Genomic DNA, 22684 nt, shown 5'->3' with positions numbered 1-22684 from the left:
TGCACCACTATCCCTAAAATTTCCTATACTGAACGTGCAGAATTCCTCTGTTTATGGACTTTTAAAAAGAGATCTGAGTTTTCAATATGTTTCCAAGGATTTCTTTAATGTAAACACATCCCTAAGTGGAAAATCTGACTATGCAGCCTACAAAGTAATAATAAAACATAAACTTTGCCTGACATAGTTGAGTTTTGGCTTGTTTTTGTGCATGAAAACAATACTTTCTCTTCATGTGACTTGTTAAATGTTCCTTTGATTAAAAATGTCTATCATGGGGCGCCTGGGTGGCCCAGTCAGTTAAGCGTCTGCCTTCAGCTCAGGTCGTAGTCCCAGGGTCCTGGGATCGAGTCCCACATCGGGCTCCCTGCTCAGGGGGGCGTCTGCTTCTCCCTCTGCCCCTCCCTACCACTCATGCTGTCTCTCTCTCATGTCCTCTCTCTCTCTTTCTCTCTCAAAAAATAAAATCTTTAAAAAATGCCTATCATAAGTTAAGCTAGTTAGAATATATATTCATCTATGGGAGGGGGAAAAAAAGGAAGACTCCACCCTACCTGTGCAATCAGATCACAAATCCAAGAAGCTAAAAGTCAGCAAGCAGATCCCCCTGCTTTTGGAGGATTTAGCTAAATTGGTTGCCTCTCTATGTAAACGTTTTCTGATGGGCATTTGCCTCTACTCCCTTCACTTGTTTCTTGACCTAATGCCATGACCACCATACTGTGATCCGGATTTAGTATCTGAGGAGGTCTTAAGCCTACACAGGGAGCCAATTGAAAAATTAGAATATTTAATGGGCATAAACCAATCTTTAAAAATATGTATCATTTATATTTGGGTCAATGTATTTAACATTTAAAAAATATATGAAATAAGAAATATCTGTTTCAAATTTCACTTATAGATGACTCTTGCAGGGAAGTAAATTTTATTAATTAAATGACATAAATGCAAGTTCAGTGGTTGTGGTAAGATAATTTCTATGGAATCAAATTCTCAAAATCTAACGTCTTTAGATCCGATTTAATACAAAGTGAAAATTCATAGCTCATCACTGGAAAAACAAGATTGCCGAGAGATTTGCTTGTAAAAAAGGGATAAGCTCTCATGTCAGGGTCCAACAGCACCAGGTTAACTAAAAACGTCATGATTTGGACAACTGTTTTATTGATCTCCATCAGAACTGTGTACATGCATGAAATCAGACTGGATGTTGAGCAAAGCAGTTGCAATCCAAAAAAAAAAACCAAAAATGAGGAAACTTGCTTTTTAGAAATGTGATTTTTACTGTTCCTGTAGAGCTCAGACTAACAAATACCCAAACACAACTGGCACCATCTGATCCCACTGGGAGGAGGGCATAGTAGGCAATTCATAAATACTTGCTGAAATGCATTAGTGCTGCTCAGAGCCTCCTTCTGCCATCTCACTGTGTGGCCTCCCCGGGCTCGCATTTTGTCCGCCCGGTGGCCTCGCCCTATCTGTTGGCCAGCCCCCATTCCTCACTGCTGTGTGCTGGGCACCCCCCACTCTGCTCCAGCCTCTCTGCCTCCCCCAGCTGCTTTCTGCAGGCACCATTCGCCACCTCCTCCCCTCCCAGTCCCAGACCCTGGTTGTCCTTCCAAGCCTGTGGGGGCCACCCTCTTCAAAACCACTCTGAGCTTGCCACTTTCTGGATGCCCACTGGCCTTTGCTGTCCAGTGCCGGACACTTAGACACCTGAGATTCCCTATGGTTTCCTAAGTGTTTACTCCCTCTCTCCAACTGGACTGCCAGCACTTTGGGGACAGAGAACGCCTTTCATGGTCCTGAGTAACCTAAATCCATGGTTTGTAGTGAAACACACAGACATACACACCCACGGACACACAGACACAACACACTCATACATACACACTTGCATTACACACATATCACTTGACTGCCTGAACGTCTACAAAACCTTTATTGCTTTAGAGCATCGCTGTTGCGTTGTTCTCATAACACACTTGAAAAGAGTTTGGTTTCTTTTAAAAACCCACGATATTGGCTAAAGTGTTCTGTCTTCGACTCTGCAGACCCTCTGTCCTTAACAGAGAGTAGCTAACTATGGCCTCACCCCTGCCCGGTTAAAACGCCACGATATGATTCCGAAATGATTTGTGCCTTCATGTCAGTGGCAGACTCCTTTTACTTGCAGCTGCCAACTGGAAACACCTTTATTCTGGAACATTCCACGAGAGCATAAGCTCCACAAGGGCAGGGACCTTGTTGTAAAAAATCATTTGTGCTCCCCAGTGCCTCGGACAACCTGGCAGGACAGCTCTAGCTCAGCAGATTCTGCCGGGTGAGGGTGCGATGATCAGTGGGCCTGTGTGTTGATGGGCGGTGTGCCTGAGGCACCGCGAATGCACTCGGTGTTTCCAAATTCCAGAGGAAGTGCACCAGGCCAAGAGCAAGCTGTGCATGGGTTCGCCACTAGCACCCCTCACGGCACCCCCGCCAGACACCTACTGCTATTATTACCATGACCTTCAGACTTTATTCCACTTTCCTAAGAGGCGGTGGGTGCTGGCTTCCCTCCTGCTGTTCCCCCAGGATTCCTTAGTGTATTCTTTTCTTTTCCTCTTTAGGCTCCCAAGAAACATTTGCAAAATGGGATTATCCGTGGCTACCAGATAGGTTACCGCGAGTACAGCACTGGGGGCAACTTCCAGTTCAACATTATCAGTATTGACACCACTGGGGACAGTGAGATTTACACCCTGGACAACCTCAATAAGTTCACCCAGTACGGCCTGGTGGTGCAGGCCTGCAACCGGGCCGGGACGGGACCTTCTTCTCAGGAAATCATCACCACCACCCTCGAGGATGGTAGGTCCGACGGCCGCTGCTCGCGCCTTCCCTTCCTCAAAGGTTTGCTCTGGTCGCCACTCTGCCCCCCACACACGGCCTGGCTCCTGCTGGCTCTGCAGTGGCAAAGGTGCCAGGCCTGGGGGCCTGAGGCTTCCAGGGAAGTCTGCCTTCATTCCCTCACCAGCTGCACGGATTGGGTCTCGCCCTTGACAGAGCTTGATTGCAAAGCCCAAATTCATTCCCTCTCCAGCATCTCATTCATTCCAAGCACAAGAATTGGGCTTTTCCTGAGTGCATCCAACGCTCGCTCTAGGACTGCAGAAGCCTGACCAGAATGTAGAAATGTAGAAATCTGATTTTCTGAAAATTTCTTCCAGATCAGAGTTAAGTAGGATCCTCCCTCCCTCCCTCCCTCCCTCTCTCCTTCCTTCCTTCCTTCCTTCCTTCCTCCCTTTTTCTTTCTCTTTATGATTGCTTCCTATTTCCAAACACTTTGGACCAGAGCAAGGAGTGAGCAGGCTTCCCGGCGCAAATCTCACGGTGACTGAGCGCCCCCTAATGACCACAAGGAGTTAATTCGCCTTCTCCTATGACTGTTCCAGGAGTGCTTGAAAAGCGAAGAGCTCTGTGTCCAGAGACCCCATGTTAGGGGCAGAGATATAATACGGGCTTCATTGTAGCACTAAGTGTAGATTTTAAGGCACCAAATTTGCACTGCAGTTACCTCTTGTGCAGTTAGCCACGTGATCATAGGTTTGAAGAGGCACAGGGTGACTTGCATCCATAATTTCTGACCATTTCTACGGAGAGAAGTCTTAGAAAACCAGAAACCCAGAGACTGGGACTTTCCATCCAGCGTCATGATCTTTGCAATCATGATTACATATGCCTTTTGGTTTTCACCTCAGTGCTAACTCTTAATTGATGTGTGTCGTTCTGTTGATATTTTGTCCCTTTTCCAAGGTACAGAATTTAAGGTCTGGATGAACTTGATGTGAAAAACATTTCAAACAGCCCCCCTCTCAGTCTGTTTACTGTCTTTCCTCTGACACAGTGGTATAGTTTTGCAAGAGGGGCTTGCCAGGGAGGGGGCAGTGAGTAACCTATGACTACATGTCTGCTTTTCAGTACCTTTCAATAGCCAGGCTTCCCATTTATATGCCATATGCTACAAAATGCAGAGGATATGTACTGTATAAAGCAAATGTAACTTCAAACAGTCACGAGAGTGACGGGGAAACAAACCAGAGAAGCAATGGCTTTTTACTCTTGCAGTAAGACCAGAAGTGTTCTCTGCTCCTCAGTCCCGGGGCAACCTCCTTCAACGTGAAGCAGTTAAGCTGGAAAGGGAGACTGGAAGTCTGTTAGGACTTACGCATAAACTCACATTATTTTATGGAGTTATCATACTATTTGAAGAGGGAAATGGTGCTCATTTTTCCCCCTTAATTTTGTGGATTGAGTGTGATTTTTTCTTTTGCTTGCATATTGAAATGTTAAACTAATGTTGCTTATTCCGTATTGCTTTGCCAATTAAACTACCCACAGTTATTACAGATTCTAATTATTTAATTTCAGTGCCCAGTTACCCCCCTGAAAATGTCCAAGCCATAGCAACATCACCAGAAAGCATATCAATATCCTGGTCCACCCTTTCCAAGGAAGCCTTGAATGGAATTCTCCAGGGGTTTAGAGTCATTTACTGGGCCAACCTGATGGACGGAGGTAAGGATGAAAACTAGGGCTGTGAGTTTGCCCCAGAGAATGCATGATGGGCGTAGCAGACTCCTCTCCTAACGTAGGTTTCAGGGAACGGAGAGCGCGTCTTTCTCAATGGACACTGTCCACTCTCCCCACGTCGTTCTGTTCTTAGCAATCATCATGTGTTCTCACAGGTGCATGGAGCTGCTTGAAACATTATGTATCCTCAAAAAGCAATTTGAAGTATCGGAGGGGGTGGCACTGGGGAAATGTTGGCATGGATGTGCTTTCCTGGATGAGTATCTATGCCAAGCCTCTGCAGGCAGCACCAAGACGTTGATCTGATTCTAGAAAGTTCTATGTGATGTGTATCCTAAAAGGTTGACCTCTTCCGATTTCCTGATAAAACTCAACAGGGAAACTTCCTAAGTCCCTGCAGTTGACCCATGAGAGGGTTCAGGGGGAATGCCAGAACACCTTGCTAGGAATATTGTTACTTCTCGCAAAGAGTCATTTCATACAAAACCCTCCATTTTTTCTCCTTCTGTTTCATTCTCCGTCTCCTTCCCCTCTTCCTGTTTCTCTGCCTTCATTCTTCTTGTTTCTCTGTGTTGTTGTTGGTTTTTTTTTTTTCTTTCAAGGTATAGGACAAAATCCTTCTGTGTGTTTGGCCAAGACTGAATGAGAGTGTGACCCACACAGGTAGCGGCAAGATTGGGGCCAGAAGTTTCTTGCAGAGAATGCGTCTCAATGTGGTGGGGTGGGTGCTGCTGAACCAGCCTGAGCCCTGCTCCGTGAACAGGATAGGCACATACCCGCCCTGCAGCCTCCACAGGGGGGCTGCTAAGCTCTGTTCACTGTCTGCATCCCAAGACCTGTGTGGCCCACACCCGCACCCTCCCTTTCTCTCCTCCCCAGCTGCCTTCTGCACCCCTGCCCCAGGGGCAATGCCTCTCCTCTTGCCTGGGGCTTCCTTCAACCCCTCTGACTGCACGTGGACTCCTAGTGCATGCTCACCTCTGAGTCCGGGCAAACACAGCCAGCGCCCCCAGATACATCCCACCCCTGTTCAGGCCACCTGGGTCTGCTCTGCCAAGCAGGTGGCTGTCCCCACCCCAGTAAACAGAACACACAGGGCCTCAGAGGCTGCAGGGGGCTCTAATATTGTGTAAGAATAAAGGAACAAAGACAGCTAAATAAGCTTAATTTGCTAAGGAAAGAGCAGCTTTTGGAGGCTTAATTATGTCTATACCAGACCTGCTTCTCAGGGCTGAGGACCAGACCCGGTTCCTCCTGCTGTTGAGTATAGCACCTCACGCATCACCTGGCACTAGAGCCATTCTGTAAAGATTCACCTGCTTGATCTGAGGCGGACACGTTAGCTGAGCATCTGCTCTGTGCTGGGCTCATGCTAGACACAGAGGACGCAGCGTCTGCCCTATTGGATGTTCCAGACCAGTGAGCAAAGGAGAATCTAGTGAGCCTAGAACCACAAGCCCAGTCATGCCCAGCCAGCCCCAGAGACAGACAGATCTATATAGATGATTCTTTTAACAACTTCACCCCCTTGTGCCGCAAAAAAGCTTTTACAAATCCCATAGACATAAAGTGTAGAGCAATGACTATTTGTAAAATATCCATCTTATTGGCATGATTCCGTACTATAGTATTGTGTATATTTGTTCTCATCTTCGTCTTGAATGAGACAGAACTAAATACTTTAGCACTCACCTAGAGGCATTGTGACACTGAAATTGTTCTATTTTTGTTCCTGTTGGAAATAGTTCCAGTATCCAGTGGTGGCTACTCATCCCATCATACACATTTTGACACACCACTCTTATTTGTTAATACTGACTATTAACACCTTAGCTCCACGAAGAGTAATGTGGTTAATACGGTCCTTCTGACTTGATGCTTCTAAAGCCTTAAAAACTTGAATATTCAAAAACATAAAAGTCTTTAAATAAAGACTGCTTGGAAATGCATACAGTTCCTAAAGATACTTTTGCTCACTGTATTAAGATCGAAGTGGTGTGCTTAATGTCTAATGTAGGAGTTCTACACTTAATCTCTGAAAGATGAGAAGGAAACCCTTAGAGACATAAACCTGCTATGAACACTCTCTCCTCACCTGCTACTTATAAGAAGTGACATGTATGAATTAGCAGGTAATTCCATGGGGTTACTGGGTGCTTCCACAGAAACTCCTCGGGCTGCTGTCCCAAGGAGTTGTGAAAACATGTGACTGTGTAAAGGACTGGTCCCACTAACCCCGAGAAAACACCACCCACTCACTCTCACACACACACTCACAGACAGATACTGACACAGGCTCACACACAACCCTCACACATACATCTGTTCACATTCAGACACACACTCAGGCACACCTACTCACAGACTCATGCACAACCCTCACACATACATCCACTCACACTCATAGGTACACACTCAAAGGCACACTCACAGATTCACAATTCACAATGCCCAGTTGGCATCTGCTCACATTCACAGACACACATGCTCAGACTCACAACCCTCACACATACATCCACTCACACTCACAGGTACTCACAGGCACACACAACCCTCACACATACATCTGTTTGCACTCAGGCACACACTCAGGCACACATACTCACAGACTCACACCCAACCTTCACACATAAATCCGACACAGACACACATGCTCACAGACACACTCACAGACACACGGGCTCAGATTCACACACGACCCTCACACATACATCTGTTCGCACTCAGACACTCACAGACTCACAACCCTCACACATTCATCTACTTGCATTCACAGACACTCACAAGCACACACACTCACAGACTTACACATGACCTTCACACATACATCCGCTCACACTCACAGATCCACACACAACCCTCACACATACATCTGTTCACACTCAGACACTCACAGACTCAACAGCCCTCACACGTTCATCCACTTACATTCACAGACACTCACAGGCACACACACTCACACGTACATCCTCTCACACACACACTCACAGGCACACGCACTGACTGGGAGACACAGATTGTTACTACCACTGTGATTAGCAGTTACCTCAAATACACATATAGGAAAACGTTTTGTTATTGTTAATGTGGTCAGATAAAAGTGGTGAATACATTCGATAGGGGAGGCTAACCATACAATATGTGGGTGAAATTTCTGAGTATTTTATCATAACCTGAAAGTTCGATACTTTTCAAGACTTGACAAGGCCATTCATCTGCAATTGCTAGAAAAAGTGTACACTTTGAAGTCACATCTCCATCTGCATCTGAACTCTTTGTCATTTCTTCTGTGTCTCCCCAAGACAACACGGTGCTTCCAAAGCAAGACAGCATTTAGTGCCGACCGGATGTTTGCTTCGGTGGTGGCCCAGCTGGCGGCACTTTAGAAATGTCATTTCCACCCCTGTTTTTTGCCTTGAGACTCCTTGAGAAGGAGGGAGGGTATGAATACATAAAACAATTTGTTTTAAAACAGAAAGTTAAAAATTTTTATAGTAGAAATAATATGTCTAAATTTATTTTATATATTCATTTCATATTATTTTATTCATGATTTCAACTGAACATTATTCTTTAGTTCCTGGGGTGGTTTTTTTTTTTTTTTAATAACCCCATGGAGTCTGTAAAAGGTAGATGATAGAAATCCTGCTTAAACCATAAAAAAGAACAAAAGCTCAAAAGAATGGCAAATGAAGCAGGCTGTGTGGATCGGGTTTTTTGTCATCATTTTCCTTTCTATTTTCTCCGTATCTGCCAGTCAGGAAAATGCCCAGTGTGCCTCCCGGACCGTGTCAGGAACCTCTGGGGGTAATCTTGAATGGGGCTTCTGACTGCAGTCACATTCCTGGTTCATGAATAAATCACTCATCAAAAAAATACGAACCCCAAGACGAGTAAACATCCGAGTGTTGATTCTAATCCGCATTGTGCTACATGAGTAGATGGAATTCTTCTGCTTTAATTGTTGCTTTCTTTAAAAAGATGGGGATGAGCCACTTCCCTTTGTCCCTTGGAGCCATCCTCTCCCCATTACTGTGCCTTACCTAGGAACGGTCCGGACGCATCAGCGCCACCCTCTCCTGCGGCAAGACTGCAGCCCACTCTCTCCAGTGGGGAGAGACCCTGGGGCCCTTCTTAAAGATAAAATTTAAAAATAAATGCAAAAACCCAAAGTCCCGGGGCGCCTGGGTGGCTCCGTCAGTTAAGCGGCTGCCTTCGGCTCAGGTCATGATCCCAGGGTCCTGGGATCGAGCCCCGCATCGGGCTCCCTGCTCCGCGGAGAGCCTGCTTCTCCCTCTCCCTCTGCCTGCAGCTCTGCCTACTTGTGCTCTCTCTCTATCTCACTGTCAAATAAATAAAACCTTTAAAAAAAAAAAAAAAAACCCAAAGTCCCCAGAGATCAAATGGTGTAGACAAGGTCTCATAACTAGCATGAGCTAGTTATGATAGCATCTCATAACTGGCATGCAGCCCTGTGGAACCCTGTTTTCCCTGGGGTGTGTGTGTGTGTGTGTGAGAGAGAGAGAGACAGAGAGAGAGAGATCTTTGGCACAGCATGGAAGTTCCTAAATCTGAAAAGATCTCGATGAGATCTATACTTAATTTTTTTCCCATTAGCATTTGAGTTTTTTTTTTTTATCGTCATCCACTCGACCCATATTAGATCTGTTCAGGAAAACGAACATCTTAAGTGGATAATATAATACGAGGAGTTCTGGTGGTCACTGGCAGACCCTCCCTTCTGAGGGGAGGCTTCCTAACCCATCAGGCCTAAAGGTTATCCACTCTGAATGTGCAGTGACCCCACACAGGAGCGAATATCTTTTCACTTTCGGAAGCCATCTCTTGAGGCTTCCAAATTGTGGCCCCAAAAAGTTTTCACCCTGCTGACCTCCCCAGAAGACCCCAGGCCAAAGGCATCTTCTGGGGACTGCCTTCCTTGCCTCCTTTCCCCCCAGCACAGCATCCGGCCGCAGGACTGGCCCACGATCTGCTCAAGGTGGTGATGCGCCTTGGGCTCACGCTCAGGCCTGCGGCTGCGTCTGTCACCCACCGTCCTTCGCATGCCTGTTTCCCCACAGCCCTCACCCCACACAGGGATCCTGGCAGGTGCGTGACAAGCCTGGGCCACTCCAGGCCCTATTTGAGATTTAACTTTTCACCTCTGTCCAGCTCTGACGGAAACCAAGCAGACAAAAAGGCATTCTAGAGTTGTCACTAACACAAAATAGGTGACTGTTAATTAATAGGCAGCCTTCTGTGCAATATGCCAGGACAGGAGGACAGAAAGACAGAGGGCAAGAAGAGAAAGTTCGTCTAATCTGACCAATGTGACATTTTCACCAAGTGACTACAGCAGGGCGCTGAGACCGTGCTCTGTGGACATGAGGCCACGCACTCGGCGACTGTATTAGGCTCCATAACCTTAGGCAAGGTACTGACCCTCCCCCTGCCCCAGTTTCCCTACCTGCAACATGAATGGGTCGTGGAGATAATAGGATTGGTGTACTGGTTAAATGAGTTTGGTAGTTGGCGGCTGTCTTTGCCAAGGCAAGAGGGAGAGAAGCTGACAGACAGCCCTACAGCTTGCTAACCCTATGCACAGGTGGCCTTCACAATAGCCAGCCACCCAACAAGGCATCCCTCCTGAGCCTGCTCCACGCCCGTCCTCTTAGTAACTGGGCACAGGCTCACAGGCTGTGCCAACACGCCACGGATGGTTGTGTCTGGCGGGAGCAGTCCTCAAACCACTCTCTCCTGCTCCAGGTGCTCTGTAGGTGGCTCATTTCAAAATCCAGAACACCCATGGAGGTCTTTAACACATCATTGTAAGTTTTCTCAAATTGCCCTGTCTAATATGCCTAAGATGGGAGAGCATAACATTCCACCCTTGAATATGATTAGCTGATCCCACTCCAGAAAATGAGGCATTTTTAGCCAACACCCCATTTCTGACACATCAGCATGTCACTGATTCAGCAGGGAGGCTGGGGGAGGGGGAGGTCACTCCAGGTAAGAGGAACAGTTTGCTGAGCCACCTCATCTCAGTTCAAACACCTGAGAAGTTAGGTACTTAAAAATACATGACCATCAGAGTAGAGCTTGTTTGCTTTTTAAACAAAAAACAAAACTCAACTCGCAGAAGTTTCTTGATGAGCAATTAGAAATACACCCACAGAGTGAGCGATGTGCAGTCCCAAGCTCCCTGGGTCCAGTGTGGGGGGCATGCTTGACTTAGCTGCCGGGGGCGTTGGGCCCTGGCGGTCGGCGTTGAGTTCTAACACTTAACGTGGAGTGACTTGCTCTGCTTTCCAGAACGACATTCTGCCCCCTCTGTTCTGGGTCAGTTCCGTGTGAATGAGGCCGTGCACAGCCCCTTGGAGTGATTCCAGGGTGTGGCGGCTGGAGGGCGAGCCCCAGAGCTGGACGGCGAGCCCCGTGCCCCCACAGCCCGTCACCAGGTCATATTCTCTTGTCCTCCAGAGCTGGGCGAGATTAAAAACGTCACCACGACACAGCCTTCCCTGGAGCTGGATGGCCTGGAGAAGTACACCAACTACAGCATCCAAGTGCTGGCCTTTACCCGCGCCGGGGACGGAGTCAGAAGTGAGCAGATCTTCACTCGGACCAAAGAGGATGGTGAGAGATGGGGCTGGTGTGTGTGGGGGGGGGGGTGGGGTGCTCGAGGCCCCGCGGAGCGACAGCATCGGGACAGGAGCTAGTGTTGGGAGGGCTGGGTCCCAGAGCCCCGTGTTCCTTCATGGGCCTGTCCTTGACTCTGCTCTGGGTGAACCACCGGCTGCCCTCCCAAGATATTCCAGTGCAATTCAGACCGTCGACTTCCTGGGTCGCCTTTGTTCGATGTATCCATCTTTTCTCTCCCTTAGAATTTGTCTTCTTTTTAAAAAAATTTTTGGCCGAGTACTATTTAAACAAAAATGCCTTTTGTCGCAGAGCTGTGAAACACGTCATACCTGTTTTTTTATCCCATCAGAATAATTTCCGTGACTCATCATCTGTTAGTGTAGGCTCAGATGATTTCCACCCTTCCACTGGAAGATTTCGTAACGGTCTAAGTCATATTATTCTACGCCACCTTTAGAATCACTTTAGAATAAACCTTTAGTTTGAGAGCTTTGTATTAATTTTTTAAAAATTATTTAGAGGAATTCATAATGATTTAGTAAAATTTTAAATTACGGCTCACGTCGGTTCAGGCCGTTAATTCTTGCTGTTCCAAACAATGGAGACTTGCTTGTGTGACTCCCAAACCTGCAAAAACTATATGGCAAGTGGTTTTTTAGGGTTTGTTTTTTTTTTTTTTTTTTGTATTATTTTAAGGGAAACTCTGAAGTGCCATATCTGAGCCTATTTAAAAAACAGTTAAAGTTCTGATAAATACAGCTATAGTGAGAAAAACCGTCTCCACCTTAAGAAAGGAAGGAGCAACTATGTCAAATGATACCAACGTGGGACTCTCCACATCAGAGCACAGAACTGTCCCAGAGATAGGGTGGGGGTGAGACACCAGTGCCTCGAAATCCAGTGCAGATTTTGGCTCTACAACTTTTGTCTTCTTTCCAGGACTCTGTTCCCAGGAAGCTGGGCAGAGCATAGTGGGGAGGGGTTAGCCATTCTTATGACCTCCCGTTGGCAGGTTTGATGCTGATGCACCCTCCATCTCTATGTGGGATTCAAACACCCTGGTTCCACCCATATCCATCCAGTGGAAGCAAGGCTGGGGACTCAGGCTCCGAGGCCTGGATAGACTCTTTCTTCAGCCTCTGTCCCCTAACAAAGTTTCTCTGACACCCACAGCATACCCTCTCCCTTCTTACTCTCTGTCCTCACCTCTGCAGGCCCAGCCCTACTCCCCCAACAGGTCCCATCCATCTACCTTCGCACACTATTCTCACCGTCTCTGGGTGAGAGTCCTTCTTGTTTCACTGGGGTTGCACACAAATTAGCCTCATTAGCTTTAGCTTGTTCAGAACACACAGGTAATTCTTCCCAGGAATGTGCAGGCATCAACCAATTCTGCTCAAAGGAATTGGATTATTTAGGGAAATCTTAGAGCAAAATGAAATGCCGTAAGAAAGTCACACATTAACGGAGAGATCTACAAAGCTCTGTCCTAAGTGAAGGTGGTCATAATGTAGTTTTTAAAAATGCAATAGACAAAGCTGTGTCTAGATGTTGGCTCTGTCGCTTGCTGCCCAGGGGACTTTGGGCATGTTACCTAACCTCTGAACTGAACTCATGTACAAAATTGCCATTATGATCAGGGTTTAAGATATAAAAAGTCAAGTGATGTGTGCAAACAGCTAGCTTGACACAAAGTGGGTTGGTTCGTGACACTAGCTATTTGATTGTTTGATCTCCACTCCTTCAGAGTGGGGGTGGCACATTCTTTTGCATTGCTAAGCAATAATACAAATGTCACTGGAATCATTTTTTAAAGAGCAAATTGATTAGCAACATAAATTTTGACACCTGCATTGTTCAGAAGAATGTACAGAAATCCATTAAGAAGGGAAGGTTCCGCACAGCTTATCGACTGGCGATTTTGGATCAATTTTTAATTAATCCTCCACTTTTAGGAATCATAGGGTTCTCTCACTCAAAGCTTGACCCTGAGACCTAAAGTCTAATTTGTCAATCAATTATTCTCTGCTTTTGTATCTAATGCCGATGGTGTATGGAGATGCCATCGATGGTAAAAGACCCTGCCCTGGGTCTAGCAGTTCCCCTGGGGAAGGAGGTGGAGAATCCCACGTGTGCTGGTGTGCACTACAAGAGCAATGCGGAACCGAATGTCAGTATTTACTTGGGATAAATCATTAGCATTTTCAAAAACAAGCAGAACAGAGATTAGGAGGAAGTAGAGAAAAACTGGTATAACAATGAGCTTATCTCCCCCAGATACACACAAAAAATTCACTGTTTGGAGATGGTGAAGAATTGTGCCAGCCACCCTTATAAACTTAATACCTAATATAAATAGGCATTTGAGCAGTTTATAGGACTGAAAGCAATTTTGTGTCTAATTGAAAGAAGAGACAAGGCTAATTATCATAGAAGGAATGCTTAGTCAAATTGAGAATATAGATCCTGTTTAAACTCCTGCTACAAAATCGTACAGTTTGGAAAGTTTGGATTAACCTGCCAGATTCAATTAAAATGATGTAAGGTTGTGGATAAAATTCAAGTAAAATAGTAACTGCCAACATTCATTAAGTTCTTCCTCAGTATGGCACTAATCTAGGCACAGATTGAAGTTTCAGTGTTTATTGATATTCTCATGGGGAAAGAAATATTAATGTATTGACACAAAGCATTCAGTTTGGCCCTCTGTGCCCCACACATTTCTCAGACAAGGTCCCTAAACCCCCAGTGTCAGGAAGCCTAGAGTTTAAGTTGTGTTGTTAGGTCACTGATCATCTCAAGAAGGAAAAATGTATCACTTGCTAATAAAACATACAAAAATGGAATAAAATGGTAACTAAAAATAGATAAGATAAATAAATTGAATCAAAAATTAAAACATTTTTAAAGTTTATTTCTGCCAGGGATAATTCGCAATTGAGATGTTTGCTCAGAGAACAAGTTGTCTGTGCCTTAAGAAGTTTCTCAGCCTCCATAAAGATTGTTGGGCCAGGGACAGATTCTTAGACCTGTGGACATATTCTTGGGTCCATAAACATACTCTTGGACCCACAGGCATCGCCTCAGGTTTGTGGACATATTCTCAGGGTCCGTGAGAATTGCTCAGGCTTCAGATTCTCTTCCCAAGACTGCTCGATCAATCAGAACTTGTACGTTTATTATTCTGCAAGAACGTAAAAGATTATTTGCTGATCTGACTTTCTGGTTTTTTTTTTTTTAACACAAGACAGCTAATTCTGAATTCCAAAGGGTTTGTGAAATCCTAATACCGTCTTATTTGCTAAGACTATAATCTGAGCAAAGCCTTGGGGAAAGAGAACACAAACAAAACCCAATCTATTAATTTCCAATTGTTATTTTTATTCTGCAGGCATAAGGTTGTTACAGCCCAGATCCTTTTCTGCAAAAGTAAACATTGTGTATGTATAAATAGAGATGGTTGTGTTTAAGTGCAAATATTTGCTGAGTACATTACTAATGCACATAACTCTGTAAATCATTTTATATGGGAAGAAGGCCAGCAAGAGTTGCGATAGGGGACCTGTGCTCCCCCCGTCCCATGATTCACACTCGCTTTGCGGGGCCGGGGTGGGGGGTGTGCCTCTGAAAACAGAGCTAAGATTGAGTGAAGAGTAAACTGACACCAGGCTATCTCTGAATCTCTCAATCCGTGGGGTCCTCAGATCTTGAGCCATACATTCTCCTGGAGGCATAGATCATCTGTTCTCGGGTGTTGTGTGATCACACCTCAGTGCACCTTAAAAGCAGTGGACTCTTCATGTCTATTTGCCTAACGACCCGAGTGTCACCCCTGCACAGACAGGTACTGAGCACATGGCAGGGCTGGGCTCCGTGTGGCAGCAGGTGCACCAACAGCACAACAGACCAGGGTGTCCCAGAAGGCCTTCCCCTGTGTGGATTTCAGAGCTCCTTGCACTGCAGTGATGCTCAGGCAGAGCCCCAGAGGTGCCCCGTGGAGGTTGGCTCCCCACCGCCCACTCTAGTTCAAGAAGAGCCACCCCACATCCACCTGTGCCTGTGTATTGGCTCCCCACAGGATGCCGCAGTTAAAGGATTTGTCTCCTTTTAAAAATGTTTAGAAAATACCGCTCTTATAAGAGCAAAGGCCAGGAATACCAGCACCTTGTGGAAATGGGACTGGAAAAGAGACTTGTGCGTGGCAGGACCATGATGGCAGTTGTGGATGGTTCCATCCAGCATCATGCAGTCTGCGCATGGCTCGGGGTTGGGGGGGTGGACCTCGGGGCAGCACTGGGCTCGGGTGGGTCTGGCTACCGTGGTGGATCACATACGGACAGGCTCCACGCACACACACACCATCCATAACACACACACACCCCTGCCTATGCCAATCACCAAGACCAGAGAAGTGGTCGTGATAGTAATGAAGCAGGCTGAAGTATCTGTGTACTGAGTCAAACTTATACTTCATACCAGTGCAGTAATTTTTCAAAGCACTGACTTTCATGTTTTGTATTAACCCACATGATTAGAGGCCTTAACTATACAGACTCATTTTTTATGCTGTAGAACAGATCACCTCAAACTTAGCACCTTAAAACAACAAAAATTTATTATCTCACTCTTTCCATGGGTTAGGGGTCCAGGTACAAGTCAACTGGGTCCCCTGCTTGAGGTCTCACAGGCTGAAATCAAGGTGTTGGCTGGGGCTGTGGGCTCATGCGAGGACAGGTCCTCTGCCGGGCTTACTGGTTGTTGGCAGGGCTGGGTTCCTTGTGTGTGTACAGGACTGGTACCATCTCCTCGGTGCCCAGAGGCCACCTGCCATTCCCTGTCATATAGCCCCTCCCCAGCAGGACAGTTTGCTTCTTCAAGACCAGTGGGAGAGTATCTCTACCGCTTCAAATCTCTCTGACTTCTTCCATCTCCGACCCCTAGCCCCTCTTGTAAGGGGTTCCTCTGATTAAGTCAGGCCCACCCAGAATATTCTCCTGTTGGTTAACTTAAAGTCAGCTGATTAAAACATTAATTGTATCTGCAAAATCCCTTCACCTTTGTCACATAACATAACCTGATCATGGGAATAGTCCATCCATCATAGTGACAGTTACCACCCACATTCAACAGGAAGGAATTACACAGATATGTATATCAGAGGAAGAGAATCTTGGGCACCATCTTAAAATTCTTCCTACCACACTATAGCTGATGAAGTCATTTTTCTATTCACTTAGAAAATCTGTATTGAGGATTAGCGTGTTCCAGATAGTGCCCCAGGCACTGGAGATACAGTAGAGAACAGGATGGCCCTGGCGGGGCTTGCAGGCTGCTGGAGGAGACAGATATTTGAGTGGATCCTGACATGTGCCATGAAGGAGAAAGATCTTAAGAGAGAACGTGGGAGCCCTGACTTAATCTAGGCTAGTGGTCAGAGAAGGTTTTCTCAAGGAAGTAATTAGTAGAACCTGACAGACGTGTAAGAGTCGCCAGAGAAAAGAAGGAGAGTGGGAAAAGATTCTAAACAGAAGGAACGTTAAGACCCTAGATCATCCTGTATCAAGGTCCTGAGGTGGGACAAGCGTGCCACTTCCAGAGACCTAAAAAATGGTCTGATATTGCAGAACGCTAAGCCAGAGGGAGAGGCCAACTACTAACCATGTCACGTAGAGTTCTAAAGGACTCACTAATCTTACACATCCTCTGGGGAGTGGTAGGGGGAGAAAATTCTAGGTTCTGGCTTTTGCAACCATGAACATAGCTGTGCCATTTCTTGCAATGGGTACAGGAGGAGGGGAGGTTTGGAAGGGAAGACGGTGATCCCAGTTTGGGACATGGTAGGTCTAAGGCACCTATGAATCTGAGCGGAGATCTCAGTGGCAACCGGCTTTGTGAGCTGTAAGAGCTTCTTCAATGCAGCAAGGAGGCATAGGGAAATTGGAAGAACACAGAAGAGATGGTCCTCTGGAGTGGCATTCTTTACTTCAACCAGTTAGATCTGAAGTCAGAAACCCACTCAACAATGGAATTCGTGAAAGTTGTCTAAACTTGCCTGTACTTCCATTAAAAAAAAAAAAAACAGATTAACAAAATGTAACTTGATGACTAAGATCGTTTTAAGAAAATATGTCCCAGACAGACCATCCTACACCATCTGTTTTCTGCAACTCTCAACGTCTGGTGTTTATAGTTCAACCCTGGGTCACAAAGTAAAGGCTAGGATCCTTTAGCGATGTGCCATGTAAGGAAATGAAGATTGTCCTTACAAATGATAGCTAGAATTTATTTGGTGCCTGCTGTATGCAAAACTCCATATAAATTCTTTAGATGAATTCTCTCTCATAATCCTAGCAATAAAACCGTAAATAGGTACAATTATTGTTCCAGCTTCATAGATGAGGAGACTAAGGTTTGTTGGAGAAGTTAATGAATTTGCCCAGGACAGAGAACTAAGTGGTAGAGCTGAACAAAAGCCCTCAGTGAAAATGCAGGGCTCACACTTCCCAGCATCATGATATGAAATTTTTTTGTATAAAATTCTAATAACCCTAGAAGGAAAGCTTGCACAAGAGAGATCATGCATCAGTGTATGAGGAGTCAGATGGGGATTTACATAGTAAACGCAGTGAAAGCCCTTTGATCTGATTTAATCAAGAGAAGTTAATGGAAATAATCAAAGCAAGGAGTTGCTAAAGTTTACAGTGACCAACAGACGTATTTTAAGGTACGTTTAAGGTACATTGCATTTTAACTTAAAACATACAAATAGAGATTGATTCTCTATTCATTCCTTAATTAAATAACATGGTCTCATTTCTTTAAGGTTTGGGTGAAGAGATCTCTATGTCATCAGTTCCGTGACTCTTTCCATCGTGGGTCATCTGCCATTTCCAGCTTAGGCTTCCTGAGAGTGGAGCAAAGCATGCTGCCGTTTGCCAACAATCGCTTTGCTAGGTTTTTTTTAAATCTGGTTTTCGCCATATGTATCATTTTTCTCAATGGTCTTGGCCCAAACCTAGCCAAACCTTCCTTTTTTTAACTTACCTTTGAGAAAGCTTTTCCAAAGAAGTTCCATTAATTGTCACAGAAACAGCTTTCTTTGGCACTCATATTTCATTGGTTTACATAATGAATTAAATCGCATTACCACGACAAGTATAATTGTCACAAACAAGGTGGAAACAAACATGACTGACTTTTGCTAAGCAGGCCCCCGGGTGGTTGCTGCCCAAGCACTTGGGCTTCTAGAAGGAAGCTAGCCAGGGGGAGTGTTGGGCATGGTGAACGCCAGCAAGGTGGTTGCTTTGCAGAAGGAATAGAGAGTGTTGGCGAATCTGGGGCATCCGTTAGGATGAAAAGGTCAAGCAAATGTCCACTCTACCCTTGGTGTTCAGGAGGAGCCACTGTGGGTCTGAACCAGGTTGCAGATTGGTGGAGGTCTTTGTTGTTACCCTCACCAATAGGAAACCTGAGCACAAATGCCCTCCATATTCAGGACAACAGTGCCTTGTTCCTAAGGACTTAGTAATTCCGGTGTCATCGCTTACATGCGTCCCCTTTCCTAGACCTCTGCCATCAGTGGGACTTGCCAAAAACTGATCCGAGATTTTATATTTTCAAACGGTGACGATGTCCAACCCAAGTTAGCTTTCACCATGGTTGCTGGTGTTGTTGTTTTGACCTAGAAGAATCGAGATGGCAATCATGAGACACACATTCAACTCCAAAAATGTTTACTGAGCAGTTATGTTGTTATTGGAGCAGGAAGAGACTCAAAGATTCCTCCAGGGGCTCACGAGAGACTTATATTGGTTGGAATTTGAAGACCTCTATCAAGGTGGGAACCACCCTTCATGTGGACAGTCAGATCAGTGAGGAACAAAACAAGATCCTCAAGGCTTATCTAGTAGCAACATTAATGCTCTTTTCCCCTCTCCCTGTAGCCTGCCTACCTCACTCCAACCTCCCTCTTCAACCTGGAAAACAGAAAGATGGGGGGGGAGAGCACGTGCATTCAAGCTCACTCCCAAATTACGCTTAATATTGTTAGCACCATGTCCTGCTTTCTTAGACGGTTTACAGAGGAGTGTTTGTTGTCTACATGAGCTGTGAATCTCTGACACAAAAGTCTATCCTCATCAAAAGTATTTCTGGTACCTCCCCTCAGCCAAAAAAGGTGTTATTACCAAGTGTCTCGGGCGAGGAGGAGCGGTCCCTGATGACTATGGAGGTTTGCCCTCATTCCTCTCTAACTCAGGAGGCGAGATGTACATCCCTAGCCTGTTCAAAGCCAAACTCTGTAGCAGCACAAGAAGCTAAAGTCTCCAGCTGTTCAGAGGCAGGAGATCACGAGGGACTGCAATGGGGAGGGAAGGCTCCCAGGAAGACAGGGACTTGAACTGAACGTATGATTTCTGTGGAAGAAACAGTTATTCATGGCACCTGTTAAGAGTGGCAAGGCAGACGTTATTCAGGGGGACTGCTGTGAGGTATACGTGTGGGGGCCCCCTTAGTGGGGGATCGCAGTAAGGGAGAGAGCCTGGGCTTGACTTCAAATACAAGTGAAAGTGGGAATTTACAGCCAAGGGACGGAGAGGAAGGAGTGGGGTCGCTGGGTGGAAAATTACGGACGAGAGACCTCAGGGATGAGGGGCGTTCTGACGAGATGGATCAAACAGGACTTTTGCTGAAGGCGCGCTACGATGACCGGGGAGTACCTGGGGGATGGTAGAGAACGAAGACGTTGATTGTGTATCAAGAGAGATCAATTATTGAGGTGATTCAGGCTGAACTGACTTAGCAGGATTCTTAAAACTGGGCTCTTAGCGGACATGCCCGTGGACAGGGCTAGTGGGGTCCACCAGTCTCTCGTCTGAGAGAGACTGTCAGTTCCTAGGGCTGCTGGAACAGAGTACCACAGACGGGAGCTTCAACCACAGAGATGCATTATCTCACAGTCTGGAGGTCGGAAGTCCAAAATGAAGGTGAGGGCCAGGCTGGTTCCCTCTGAGGCTGTGAGGGAGAGTCTGTTCCAGACTTCCGTCCTCGGCTTATTGATGGCCATCTGCTCCCTGTGTCCTCACGTTGTCTTCTCTCTCTGCATGTCTTTGTGTCCACATTTCCCCTTTCTCCGTAAGGACCCCAATCCTACTAGGTGAGGGCCACCCTAATGACCTTAATTTAACTTGATTATCTCTCTAGAGACCCCTTCTCCAAATAAGGTCGCAATCTGAGCTTCTGGGGTTGGGGTCTCCACATGTGGATTCTGAGGGGACTCGGTGGAGCCCTCTCTCCGGTCAGCACTGATATTCAAGGAGCTGACCGTGGAGAGAGTGGCCAGGCCCAGCTGGAGCGGGGGTCGTGTTGGGCAGCATGGGCCGGAGCGCCCGGTCGCAGCCCCATGTCTGTGACTAAACGCACGACTCTTCTAGTTCCAGGTCCTCCTGCAGGAGTGAAGGCAGCTGCAGCCTCAGCCTCCATGGTGTTTGTGTCCTGGCTTCCCCCTCTCAAGCTGAACGGCATCATCCGAAAGTACACTGTTTTCTGCTCCCACCCCTACCCCACAGTAAGTTGGTAAATAACCAAGTGCCTTTCAAGCACCTTCCAGAAACAAGCTGCGAGCACTCCCTGGGGACAGTTTTGTTCCTGTCCCCCACCTACTTGGGTCTTTCCAGTGGTTTTATTTTTGTCTCCCGTTGTCTCCACCACAAAGCAACATCCTCATTTATACCTCATTTGAAAATACGCTTCTGAATCATTGCAAGGGACACAATTGTCTAGAATTGTTGTTTATTTGGTGACTTCCCACGAAACTGCCAGCCGGCTTCTCGAAATCAAAACCCGGAGGTCTTAATTGAGCCTTCATTGATAGTCGGTGGACAACACCTATTGATTTTGCTGTTGGACTCGTCGTTATGTGCGCTCCAGGCCCTCTCTGCCTCCCCCCTTCCCTCCGCCCTCCCTCCTGTGGTCCCACCTCTCGCCCCTTCTTCCTGCTGGGACCCACCCCCCACTGAGGGAGAGCGAGCAAGCCCCTCTTGTGCCAGACATGGGGGCCCTTGCTGAGGATCTGTGACCCTGACAATTACGTGGTCCGCCTCGTTCATTGTGACAGAGTTAAAAGTTAGGGTAATTAATACTTCCCAGGGCTGTATTTATTTTCATTAATATTATCACTAGCAAGTCATAATTATAGAGCTAAGCTGTTTCTCAGACCAGATACAAAAGCACATCCAAATGGGAAATTTTAGAGAAAAGAAAGCCAAAGAATATGTAAGGCATTTTCAGAGGTAGGCACCATGGCTGACCCCTCTTTCTGTCTCCCCGCTGGGCCATAGAACTTGACAGGGATAGTCACTCAGGAAGTGTTTGTGGAATGAATACACAAACTAATTTTGTTTTTTATTGTGGTAAAATGCCTTCACATAAAATTTACCATCTTAATCATTTCTAAGTGTCCAGGTCAGTGGCATTGAGCACATTCACACTGCCATGCGACCGTCCCCACCGTCCACCTCCAAAACATTTTTCGTCTTCCCAAACTGAAACTCTGTCCCCCTTAAGCACTAACTTCCCAACCCTCTGCTTCCAGCATCTTCAGCCACCACTCTGCCTTCTGCCTCTGTGAATCTAACTGCTCTCGGGGTCCCACAGAAGTGGAATCTGACAGCCCTTGCCTTTCTGCCACGGGCTCACCTCACTGAGTATCATGTCCTCAAGGGTCATTATGTTGTAGCAGGTGTCAGGATTTTCTTCCTTTTTAAGGCTGACTCATGTTCTCGAACTAATTTATTAATTGATTCTCTAATCAAAGTGGTACATTTTCCAAAGTCTAGAGTCCGTAGAGAACCCCCAGGCCTCGGAGCGCCCCAGACAGTGAGCGTGATTAGCAGCGCCGGAGAGACAAGGGAGAGCCTGTGTTCAGCTCTCAGAGGTCTGCATCTCTGCCGGAGAACGTTTGTCAACAGCAGCCCCCCTGGAGCTGAAGTAAAGATATACATGTAAATGGTCAGAGGTGGGCTCCAGAACTTTCTTGCAGGTTCCTTCTTTGGTTTCAAACATGCTGTTAATTCCCACCTGCTGAGTCCTACCGTCAAAGTTCAGAGATGCTAAGCAGTGCTGGGAGGAAGCCCCAGGCAATCGCGGTCTGCTACTCAGAGAGGCGACTCGCGGGGGGCCCCTGCGCAGACTCTGATTTTCTCGTCAGCCCTAACATAGAGCCATTCTGCCAAAAAGAGACGAAATCATTGCTAGAGCAAGGCATACCTGCATTCCACTTGAATTTGAAGTGCTTCTTTATTTCCATTCACTCATTCATCCATCTATTTGCTGTAGAACTCACATTTGCTGTTCTGACTCCAGCAGCCTAGGAAGAGGCTAGCAGGGTACCCAGAACACCAGCAGCTGCCCCTCTATCTGCTCTTTATCTCTAAGGTGAAAACCCCAGCCAGCTCATTTGCAGCTG

General features: G+C 46.4%; 1 protein-coding gene across 1 annotated transcript in view; it reads left to right on the top strand.

Moving 5' to 3' along the window:
- Positions 1 to 22684, top strand: part of DSCAM (DS cell adhesion molecule) — a 675165-nt gene that overhangs the window by 575601 nt on the left and 76880 nt on the right. Inside the window, exons 17-20 of the mRNA XM_027586581.2 lie at positions 2613 to 2853; positions 4414 to 4560; positions 11059 to 11214; positions 20652 to 20785. Of these exons, the coding sequence (XP_027442382.1) occupies positions 2613 to 2853; positions 4414 to 4560; positions 11059 to 11214; positions 20652 to 20785 (678 nt within the window). The remainder of the gene's footprint in view (positions 1 to 2612; positions 2854 to 4413; positions 4561 to 11058; positions 11215 to 20651; positions 20786 to 22684) is intronic.

This window comes from Zalophus californianus, chromosome 1, assembly GCF_009762305.2.
Source record: "Zalophus californianus isolate mZalCal1 chromosome 1, mZalCal1.pri.v2, whole genome shotgun sequence".
Taxonomy (NCBI): domain Eukaryota; kingdom Metazoa; phylum Chordata; class Mammalia; order Carnivora; family Otariidae; genus Zalophus; species Zalophus californianus.
Note: the sequence above shows the minus strand (reverse complement) of the source record. Positions and strands in the feature narration are given on the sequence as shown.